This window comes from Nicotiana tabacum, chromosome 18 (assembly GCF_000715075.1).
Source record: "Nicotiana tabacum cultivar K326 chromosome 18, ASM71507v2, whole genome shotgun sequence".
Lineage (NCBI taxonomy): Eukaryota > Viridiplantae > Streptophyta > Magnoliopsida > Solanales > Solanaceae > Nicotiana > Nicotiana tabacum.
In genome coordinates, this window is record NC_134097.1 from 118,380,615 (window position 1) to 118,392,473 (window position 11,859).

At 34.4% G+C, this 11,859-nt stretch overlaps 1 protein-coding gene across 1 annotated transcript; it reads right to left on the bottom strand.

Annotated features, from left to right (window-relative positions):
* Nucleotides 1-806: 806 nt before the first annotated feature.
* Nucleotides 807-6,673, bottom strand: LOC107797429 (alcohol-forming fatty acyl-CoA reductase-like). The gene is made up of 10 exons (XM_075237194.1): nt 6,490-6,673; nt 6,299-6,402; nt 4,649-4,851; nt 4,447-4,547; nt 3,834-4,026; nt 3,385-3,546; nt 3,171-3,252; nt 2,355-2,627; nt 1,342-1,469; nt 807-1,211 (listed from the first exon to the last, which is right to left on the bottom strand). Exons 1-10 carry the CDS (start codon nt 6,566-6,568, stop codon nt 1,058-1,060), a joined length of 1,479 nt encoding a protein of 492 aa, XP_075093295.1. The 5' UTR covers nt 6,569-6,673; the 3' UTR covers nt 807-1,057.
* Nucleotides 6,674-11,859: the final 5,186 nt, after the last annotated feature.

The following is an 11,859-nucleotide window of genomic DNA, read 5'->3' on the forward strand; positions in this document are numbered from 1 at the left end:
CAACCTAATTTTTCTGGTAAAGAACGCTGATAGAAGCACTAACTTAAAAGCAAGAGCTCTCAATTGTTGAAGTACAATGTAAGTTAAAAAATCAAGAATAGTTGGTGAAGTTTGTACTAGTAAAGATTCAAAAACTAGGATTTGTACTATAGTAAAATATCAGAAATTAAGAATCATTCGCATTAGTAAAGATGCAAAAACCAGGAATTGTTCATGGGTTTAAAAATTCAAGCAAGCAAGCAAGTATTCAAGCAGAATAATTTACTTGCCAAAGCTTCAAACGATCGTTCGTTGGAGTTGTATTTTGTATTTCAGTTGGGGGAAAACGTTAATTTAGTTACTTTACTAAAGGTGGCTACCAAAAAATTGACTAAACCGGTTAATTTTCTCTCTCTTCCTCGAATGAAGGAATGTCACCTTCTTGAAATTAAAAAAGGTTCAAATTTGCTTCTGAAACTTTGTGAAATTAGTTTGTCTATATACACTGTTAAAAATTTCAGTGATCCTCTGTCATTAAACGTATTATATTTGTCCTCCATTTCTAACGAAGTTCAAGTTGACATATTTTATATATGTTGACCTATAATTTTAATTACCACGTGAAAAAGAAATACAAAGTTGGCCTTGAACTTTACCGAATTTAGCCCTCAAAATGATTCATCATTGGATAAATATGAACGTGACAATGAAGTTGAATAACAGTGTTATGTGTGGTTTCTGAACCTTTTTTCCTATCTATTTGAGTCAACAAAAAAATAACTATTTCCACATATTCCAGTGGCAAAATAGAAAAAAGAAACAAATAGTAAAAAATAAAAGTAAGAAGAAACGCAATTATTTTATAGATAAATGCTTTCTTCAGTTTGCTATAACATCTTCTTTTAGAACAAATAGGGATAATGATACAACAAATTGAAATGGATAGTGCACTGAATGAAATTCGTAACAACAAAGTAAAATTTGATACAATTTAAAATGGTATAACTTTAAATCTCCCTAGCAGTATAAATCATCTTAATTTTGTATTACTGATCAAATTTCAGCATTAACTAATTAATTACTTAAACACGTATCTTACAACTCCAGGAAGATGAATTTTCATGAAATAATCTTCCCAGTTGATAGTCTTGGGGTCAAAGTAGAAAACGTCGGCATCAACTCCACTATCCCTTGCTGCTATACGTAATTTTTCTGTATTTAAATCGTCGAATCTGTACAAAATTCTCTCCGTCAGATAATAAATTAATTATATTAAAATTAGTTGATTAATATAATCCATAAATTAAAAATTGACAAGATGATTTCTTATTTTAAAATATCTAGAAAAAGGATTTTACTTACATTGACTTGAAGAATAAGTAGGGTCCATAAAGGTCTATCAACCGCATTACAAATTTGATTTTCCTGTAAAGCTCCAAGTATTTTCCTTGGAAGTATTGGCAACATGCTGTGTTAACTATTTCCAATCCCTATAGAACAACAACAAAATATTAGTTATAAAATTAAAGATAAAATTATCCATAAATTTCATCAACAACAAGTACTTACTCAATGTTGAAGTCATAAAATTCGCTAAAATTGCTTAAGGGCGTCCGAGGTTTTACATATATAAAATAATATTTTACTTATATAATAGGGCATTACCATTTGAAATAATGCCAAGTTAACATGAACTTTGACATAGAAGTAAATTTTGTTATAACCTCCGCTACTCCGTGCCAAAATTGAGTTATAATAATTTTAGATTGATACTGAGAAGCAGAGCTAGATTGTTGAATGGGTTCACGTAAATCCAATATATAGTTTTTGCCCAAATTTTGTATACGTATTAACCCATAAATAAGGCTGTCAAATTTGGCCCAAGCCTAAATGGCATGTCCAACCCACCCATGGTTGGGTTGGTTATTAACCCGCTCATTTTTTAAACTCAGCCCATTTTGACCCTATCCATCTCAATTCATCTTAAATTAAGCTAATTTTAGCCCAAATTGATCCATGAGCAACTTTGCCAAAATATCTTAGAAATAATTTTTTCTTTTATTTGATGTGTTATTAAAAGAATATCTTTTTTTGGTAATTATATAATTCATACGAAAATAACATATATTAATTAAAGTTTAGCAAGAGTTAAGCGGGTTGAGCTATGAACCAACTTTTAGCCCATCTTGACACATTCCATCCCAACCTGAGTAACTTTTGGGCGGGTCATTATTGACTCGGCAAAATCGACCAAACCCGCCCATTTGATATCGAGCCTCAGTTAAAGCTATTTATACAAAATTCTACGTACACCGTTGCTCTGATATCAAGCACTTGTAAGTGGTATTGTGCAGGAGGAGAGATGAAGAAATTACCTTCAAAGGAAGCAAGTAATGAAAGGCCATGTATTTGCGAAAACTATCCATAGTACTCAACATTGTAACTTGGCCAACAATAATAGGTTTCCCATCCACTTTGTTAATCCATGGATATTTTCTGAAGTAATTGAATCCATATTCTTTAAGATTAGTGATTTCCAAAGGGTTTGAAACTGAGGATCCAACTTGGTATATGGTTTCACTTCCCCTTTGATCAGCATGAGCCACCATTGCTACTATCATTGCATTCACCACCATATCGGCTGGAATCTGCCAACATATTATCGGGTTAAGATGACCTATAACAAAAAATATTCTTCATAACAGTTGATACGCTAATTACTTAAATAATAGAGGAGTTTAAGCTTTATTCACTAACAATATAAAAAATATTTTCAGTGTCAGATTACTTAAAATATTGACAATTACTAATAATTAATAACCAAGTAAAAATCAAAATTTATCTTTTATAGCGGATTAAATTATATCAGTAGTGCAACGAAACGTTGGTATATTTAATTTTATGAAAAATAAAATAATAAGCTATATGACCCCCCCCCCCCTTTTTTTAACCTATATGACCGTTTTAATCGCACGATAGTGTTAAAAAAATTAAAATGTTAATGTATATAATTTAAATTCTACAATTAAGGGAACTATATGGTTGTAATAACCGTTATATTTCTTCATAATTTATAATGTATGTAACTTAAACTCTACAGTTAAGGGAACTATATGGTTATAATAACCGATACATTTCTTCATAATATACTGTTGGTGAATTAATTTAATAATAATTGAAGCATTACTTACCACATCTAATATGGTTTTAGGATTGCCAAGGAAGCAAGTTATTCTTCCTTTACCATATCCAACTGCTAAACTGTCAATAGTTCTGCAATTTTCCCATTAAATAAAAATAAGAAAAAGAATTATTATTTGCATTCAGTGAAAATATAATTGTTAAGAAAAATTCAAAAAAAATTGAATTTATAAGGAAATTTCTGAATAGTGAATATATTATTACCTGATACCTTCAACCCAACCAGGAAAAGGTTCTTTAAAGGTGCTAGTTATGATAGTAGGACGTACAATAACAAGAGGTACATCTTCTTTCAATTTTCCCAAAAGCATTTCTCCCATTGTTTTTGTGAATACATAGGTGTTTGGCCATCCATATTTCCTTGCTCTTCATGATCAAGAATATTAAGAAAAATTGTAAGTTATAGTCTATAACTCTATATTAACAGTGTACACTTGATCGACAACATGAATCACTTAAATTAAATTAAATAATTAGCGTGAAAAAAGAAAAAAATTAATGGAAAAATATAAAATTGACTAGCCGGCTGAAATTAATTGCATTCGATAGCCAAAATATGTATATTATGTGAATAATACACATATATAAAAAAAATTCTAAATTATTATTTTTGGGAACGGCTAAAAATATATGTTTCTCAAAATTAATCGTACCTTTCAAGGCCAAGCTCCTTCAATGTTATTGTAATGGTTTTTTCAGAAGCATCTTCAGCTTTGAGTTGTTTCAGTGTTTCTTCCATTAATTTCTTCTCTGCTTCAATATCTAGCCCTGATGTTCCATTTAGGGTCTCACCCATACTGTATGGTGTCTCCAACATTAATCCTGGCTTTTCACCACATACATATGCTGAAAAAAAAGTTACTATGATTTACTTTTTGTTCATAATATAATTAAATAAATAAAAATGTACTCTCCGTAACAGTTTAAGCTTTTAGATGAGACAGTCACACACTTAATATAGTGATATGCAAGGGGTATTGCATTTGAATCTCTCTGCTACCCATTAACCAAAAAAAAAAAAAAAAACCTTTCACGTGCTTAGCCCGTAAAAAAGATCAAGCTCACACATGAAAAAAATGTGTTGAAATATAATTAAATAAATGAGATGATCACACACTTCAATAATTCTTTGCCGATTTGATTTTGAAAACATGGGAAGGAAGAGGGCAACTGCAAGCAATATGGAGGTAACAAAAGTATTATTTATTTATTTATATATAAATAGAGATTTAATGTTTCCAGTGGATAAAAGCTATGTACACTAACCAGTTGACACATGAAGAAGAACCTTTAGTTTATTACACTTCTTGGCAAAATTGAGGACATGTCTAGCTCCAAATGTATTAATTCCCAAGGCCACATCATATCTACGTATTAGAAAACGTAGAGTTGGTCAATTTAAAATAATAGTAAATTCAATATTTAATTAAAATATATAAAATATATAAAAGTAATGGTGGGCACATACCTTTCATCAAAATTGGTAGTTGCAGCTAGATTAACAACAATATCTACTTCCCTCCACATCTCATCCAACAAATTGGAATCTTTCACTCCTAAATTCTCACAAGTTATGTCACCTGGTACAATTGTGGTCCTTTGTGAAATAAATGTACTAAAATTTGCCCCACATTTTTCTTTTAGAACCTTGAATAGGTCCTTTGCCACAACCTGTTCAAGAAATAAAGTTAATGCACATATATATAAGTGTAAAGTAAATTCTCAAATGACTAGTGTTATGATGGTAAATGTTTCTTTCCTCTTTTTCCTTACTAACCATAGGAATATTTGTTTTATGTACTTTGTTTTTCTACTTATAGAATCAGTTTCTGAAATAGCCAAAGCAAAAAAGGTAGAAGAAAAGGTTATATATGTGGCTTTATTCTGAATGGAACTAATTTATGTCATGGCCATCGATTAAAATTATAAAGATTAACCTAAATAGGCATATGTATAATCGCTGAAATTAAAAAGAAGAATTAACCCAAATAATCACCCACCTAATCTCTTAAAGTATGATTCTTGGGTGTAAGAGTATTATATATATATATATATATATATATATATATATATATATATATATATATATATATATATATATATATATATATATATGTACACCAAGAATGTACAATATATGCATATATTATGTACAATCAATATATAATCTATATATACCGGCAAAAAAAAAAAGCAAACATTGAATCTGACGGGCTATTTGTGTAACAATCCCAATTAAAAATAGCTGGCGAATGTATAATATATGCATAATATGTGTATAATCAATATATAATCTATGTACCGGTTAAAAAATAATAAATTTGGCCGACTATTTGTGTAAAGATACCAGAATATAAGTTCAAACTATTGATGATAGTGATGGGCAATTCTATAACAAAGAAATTTTAACACTAAGTATTAATCTAAGAAAAAGTACAAGAGGAACAAATTAAGACAGTGGAATGGAAGATACGGTTTGTTAAAATTAAATTAAGTAAAGGGCAGCTCGATATACTAAGCTTCTGCTATGTGCGGGATCCGAGAAAGAGTCAGACCACAAGGATTGCATTTTTCCAAGAGGCTGTTTCCACGGTTTGAACTCGTGACCTCCTGATCACATGTTAACAACTTTACCAATTATGCCAAAGCTCCCCATAAAATTAAATTAATTAAAGGAAACAAATTAGAGGGTTATTATTGTTCTTGTTTAGAGAAAGATATTTTCTTAATATTGCTCACTTTTCAGCTGTCATGTGGTCCTTGAGGTTTTCATGTACGTACACGAGTTTGAACATGAAAAATGTATCCTGCTTCAGTTCTTCACCTTTTCTTTTCTTTTGTTTTCCCATTGAATATTTCAAGATTATAATTAACATTTTTTCCTACTCCCATTTTTGTTTTAACAATCATAATTCTTTTTTCGAGATTATTATATCGTGGAAAGGAAAACAATAATTTTATTGAGAAAAATCCACAGCATCTAAGCTAGTTCAAGAAATGAAAAATGAAAAAAAAAATTGGAAAAAGATACTCAACATTAAGCTTTTGTTCAAGAAAAATAAGAGAAACTAAAATGTTTTCATTAGAAAATAATTAAGATAGGCTTAACATTGTGTACCTCATTATTGAAACGTTGTATGGCTGCCTTGTCATCTGCAGCTCTTAAAAGAAGATAGAGCTTCTTTACATTTGGTTGAACCCTTAGTATTTTCTCCACAAAAACTACAAATAAACATATACGGATTTATTTTGCTGTGCCATATATAATACAAGAAAAAAAAATAAGAAATATAAAAGAGAGATATATACTCTTTGCCAAAAAGCCAGTGGCACCAGTAACAAGAATGGTTCTGTTCTCAAGAAACTTGACAATACTTGGTAACTCCATTGTATAAAGATAGTGATAAAGGAAATAGGAGAGAAGAAATTAGAGGGAAAGGAAATGAGAAAGAATGAGTAGACCTGAGTATTGAAGAATAGTGCTATGATGAGAAAACACTATAATGTAAATATTCCATCAATATGTCATATATATATATAAGAATTAAATTTGGTTCATGTCATATATATAGTTGAGATTTTTGAAGAAGAAGCCTTCTTTCAAATTATGATATATAAGTGGGATTGTGTTCACGCAAGTAGTTGTCAATGTCTTTAGTAGATTGAAAAAAGTGATGCTAGTTCAAAATAGTCGTGTCCCTACAAATCTTGAGTTCGAGTCTTATATTTGCACCTTGTCAAAAAGAATTTTTATGTGTTTGTCTAGTGAAAAATTAGGTGCGCACGTGAGGTGGCGTGTTAAAAATATATAATTAAAAAAATTATATCGATAATTTTTGTAATTGTTTTAATCTTATATGAGATGGTTGCACACTTTAACAGACCAAGTTAGACTATCAAAAGTCAACTTTGAATTGTTTTATTTTTACTTTTTTATTCTTTAAATTGTTTCCCTCCTAGTGAGTTCACCTACATATAGTTACGTTCTCAAGAAACATATGTGTCGTAAAACTGGTGATTTGGTAAGGGCTTGGAAGAGAAGGGTGAGCTAAATTTGGTTAATCCTGTTCAACCAACCTTCTTGGAAATATTTTACTAAATAGAATGTTCTAAAATATATTTTAATTTTGAAACAAATTGGAAACTTAAAATTAGCACTATTGCTATGTATATCCTAGTAAGTTGGAATGGCGTCTTTGAAGTCGTGTGATGCATCCATCTTTATTTCTATCATAGCTATAGTTCTAAATTTTAACACGCAGCCTTTTATTTTGAGTAAATATCTTCTTTCGGTTTAATTAATTCGCACATTTAAAATAAATAACAACCAGATCTGTAATAAGCTTAGTAGCTAGAATCCTCTCTCTTTTAGTCAGATCCAACATTTTAGACAACATTTAAGTGGTTATGTGAGCTATTTAGGTTTACTCAACAACATAATAAACATGTGAAAATACGTGGTTTGAAAAAAATTATTCTTTAAAGTCTGTTTAGCTTTATTGATTAAAAATATCCGACAAGCATAAAGTAAAGGTATCTGTATACGGTCAAAATCAGGTATGCCTGATTTAGTGAACTCGAGGAACCGCTTCAAAAATAAGTCCGAAATAGACTGGGCTCGAGCCCGATGGCGGAGTTCGAAGTTCGAAGATCAAAGTGTCCGATGAATATATATCAAGGCCGACCATGACCAGCTTCGAGATAATGCCCTTGTGATTTTGTAACAGAAAAAGCAAGATTCCTGCAATGGCCCAAAGATCAAGGCGTAAATTCCGGAACGAATTTGTACGAATTCGTACTAGGCGGTTAGACAGTTGTCCAATTAGATTCCTTACTAAAAACGAAAATGTACCTTATTTAGGACTCCCCTATTATATAAAGGGGAGCCCATTCACTTGTAAGAGGATCAATCGTTGGCAAAGGAATATACATTCTTTACTTTCTAGCTCATTACTCATCAGAATTGTCCTTTAACTTTATTGTTTTTACTTTATTGCTCTTGTTGACCTACCTCGAGGCTACCTTAGCTCGAGGTCGAGACTTGCTCGCACACTGGTTTGATTCAGCTTACTTCTTTAATTTATACATTTGATTTCTTGATTATCAGTTAGTATTGGACTAATCACGTATCTCAATACAAATTTAATTCTTACTCAGATTTTAGGGTAAACAGTTTGGCGCCCACCGTGGGGCTAAAGATAATAGTGATTGTTTCAGTGCTGATTTTGATAACACACGTTATTTTCACACTTATTCTTGCCAAAGATTCTTTGTTTTCAGGTTAAAACATGTCGAACTCGTAAAACGCACCCATACATAGTGACGACGGTCTTGGATTTCACGGGGAAAACGAAAACATAATTGCTCCAGGAGTCGGGGTACCACCGATTAACCCTGGGGAAGTGCCTGCAGCCGACCCCGTTGACGTCAGTTCACACATTGCTTTGAACGCAGATTTGGGCGTGGACCCCGGAGGGAGCGTGCGCAGGGAAGTCTGAACTGATGGCCAAGGAACTTAGGGCATAGGAGATGGGGGAGTTAGTCTCCAAGTAATATTCGAGATGTTACAGGCTTAACAAGCCGATATTGCTCAGCTTTAGAGTCAACACAAAACTCTAAGTATGGTCGAGCCGGAAATTAGTCGTTGTACCGAGCTAGTGCCGGAAAGAACGAATGGTAGTGGATCAGGGGTTGATCCTACGATTATGAAGATGTTCGAGGAGCTCACCAAAAGAATCGAGTCAGGAGAAAAGAAAATCGAAGATAATGACAAAAAAGTGAAAATATACAATTGTCGAGTTGATTAAATACCAGGGGCACCCCCGATCTTAAAGGGTTTGGATTCAAAAAAGTTTGTGCAAAAGCCTTTTCCCCAGAGTGCAGCTCCGAAGCCCATCGCAAAGAAGTTCAGTATGCCGGATATACCAAAATACAATGGGACCACCGATCCAAATGAACATATCATTACGTACACATGTGGTATAAAGGGAAATGACTTAGAAGACAATGAAATCGAGTTCGTTTTGTTGAAAAACTTTGGGAAAACTCTATCAAAGGGAGCAATGATTTAGTATCATAATTTGCCACCGAATTCCATCGATTCATTCGCAATGTTAGCATATTCATTTGTGAAAACACACGCTGGGGCCATAAAGGTCGCAATAAGAAAATCGAACGTCTTCAAGATAAGACAAAGGGATAACAAAATGTTGAGGGAGTTTGTGTCCCGATTTCAAGTGGAACGTATGGAGTTACCGCCGGTATCTGATGATTGGGCCATGCAAATATAAGACAAAGGGATATCGATGCATCGGGAATTGTCTCAGCTATCAAAAGGATCAAAGACCCCAGGTGGCCTAGACCTATACAAACCGATCCTTCTCAGAGAAACCCAAACTTTATGTGAAAATATTATGGGACGCATGGTCATAAGACTGAAGATTGCAGACAGCTGAGGGATGAGGTAGCTCGATTGTTCAACGAGGGCTATCTTCGAGAGTTCCTTAGTGATCGAGCTAAGAATCATTTCAGAGACACCAATAGGAAAAATGAACAAGAAGAACCACAACATGTCATTCATATGATCGTTAGAGGGGTTGATATTCCACAAGGGCCCGTGTTCAAGCGCACTAAGGTGTCGATTACCAGGGAGAAACGGACCCGGGATTACGTGCCCGAGGGTTCCCTATCATTCAACGACGAAGAAATAAAAGGCATTTCTCAACCACATAATGACGCGCTGGTAATTTCTATCTTGTTAAATAAAGTTCAAGTTAAACGTGTTTTAGTGGATCCAGGTAGCTCGGCAAATATCATCCGATCGAGGGTCGTAGAGCAACTCGGCCTGCAAGACCAAATTGTGCCCGCAGCTCGGGTCTTGAACGGCTTCAACATGGCTAGTGAAACAACTAAAGAGGAGATAACTCTACTAGTGAACGTGGCTAGAACCATTCAATATACAAAATTCCACGTGATCGATGGCGACATGAGATACAATGCCCTACTCGGAAGGCCATGAATTCACAACATGAGGGCGGTTCCTTCAACCTTTCACCAAATGATGAAATTCCCGACAATGGATGGTGTGAAAATAGTTTACGGGGAACAGCACGCAGCAAAGAAAATGTTTGCAGTTGACGAGGTGTGACACCAATACCAGCACCTTCAACGTCAGAAAAATCGAACAGCAAAGACAAGCAGATAGCAATCACTGTCCCCAGCCTCAATCGAGTCGGGGGAACAAGTAATCGAAGAAGAAGAAGAAGAGGATTTTCTTACTCCTTGAACTTTCATTATTCCCGAGGAATCAGATGCAACCAAGTCAACGATTGAGGAGCTGGAACAAGTGATACTGATCGAGCATCTGCCCGAGCGAAAGGTATACCTGGGATAGGATTAACCCTCGAACTCAGGATAAAACTCATTCGATTTGATATCGATAACATAGATTGTTTTTCTTTGTCCCATTTAGACATGATAGGGATCCCACCGGAGATAACAACACATCGGCTAAGCCTCGGCCCCAGGTTCAAACTAGTGAAACAAAAGAGAAGGCCCCAGTTCGAGGTAAAATATGCATTCATAAAGGATGAGGTAACAAAACTTCTCAAAATAGGGTCCATTAGGGAGGTAAAATACCCCGAATGGCTAGCCAATGTGTCGTAGTCCCTAAAAAGGGGAACAAACTTAGAATGTGTGTGGATTACAAGGATTTGAACAAGGCGTGCTCTAAAGACTCTTTTCCACTGCCTAACATCGATCGTATGATCGATTCCATGACTGGCCACGAGATCCTTACCTTTCTTGATGCCTACTCCAGGTACAATCAAATTTAGATGAACCTAGAGGACTAGGATAAGACCTCATTTATCACTAAGTTTGGAACATAATGTTACAATGTAATTCCCTTTGGACTAAAAAACGTAGGAGCTACTTACCAACGCCTAGTAAATAATATGTTTGAAGAACAAATAGTTACGTCAATGAAAGTTTACATTGATGATATGCTAGTTAAGTCCCTGCGCGCAGAGGACCATTTAGCTCATTTGTAGGGAACGTTCGATATTTTGAGAAGATACAACATGAAACTCAACCTTGAGAAATATGCTTTCGGAGTCGGCTCAGGCAAGTTCCTAGGCTTCATGGTATCGAATAGGGGGATCGAGATCAACCCCGACAAAATCAAGGCCATCGAAGACATCACCGTCGTGGACAATGTAAAAGTTGTACAAAGGCTAACCGAACGGATAGATGCCTTGGGCCGGTTCATTTCGAGATCTCTAGATCGGAGCCACATACTATTTTCCTTACTCAAAAAGAAAAAGGATTTCGCATGGACCCCGAAATGTCAGCATGCATTCAAGGAATCGAGCCCACCTCTGCTCCACACTTCGAAGGCAGATGAGAAGCTCTATTTGTACTTGGCAGTATCCGAAGTAGCGGTAAGTAGTGTACTAGTTCGAGAAGAGCAAGGTACAAATCCTAAACCCTAAACCCGCAGTTTCTTGTTTATTACGTAAGTCGAACCTTAGGAGACACTGAAACTAGGTATCCACACTTAGAGAAATTGGCACTTGCATTAATAAGCGCATCTAGAAAATTAAAGCCATATTTCCAGTGTCACCTCATATGTGTGTTAACCACTTATCCTCTCCGAAATGTTTTGCACAAGCCCGATTT

Bases quoted from the DNA above. Each gene is read 5' to 3' on its own strand.
- LOC107797429 (XM_075237194.1), bottom strand. From the start codon at position 6,568: ATGGAGTTACCAAGTATTGTCAAGTTTCTTGAGAACAGAACCATTCTT. The intron at 6,403-6,489 runs GTATATATCTCT...GTTTATTTGTAG, and splicing joins CACTGGCTTTTTGGCAAAGA to TTTTTGTGGAGAAAATACTA. The intron at 4,027-4,446 runs GTTAGTGTACAT...CTTTTTTTTCAG, and splicing joins TCTTCTTCATGTGTCAACTG to CATATGTATGTGGTGAAAAG.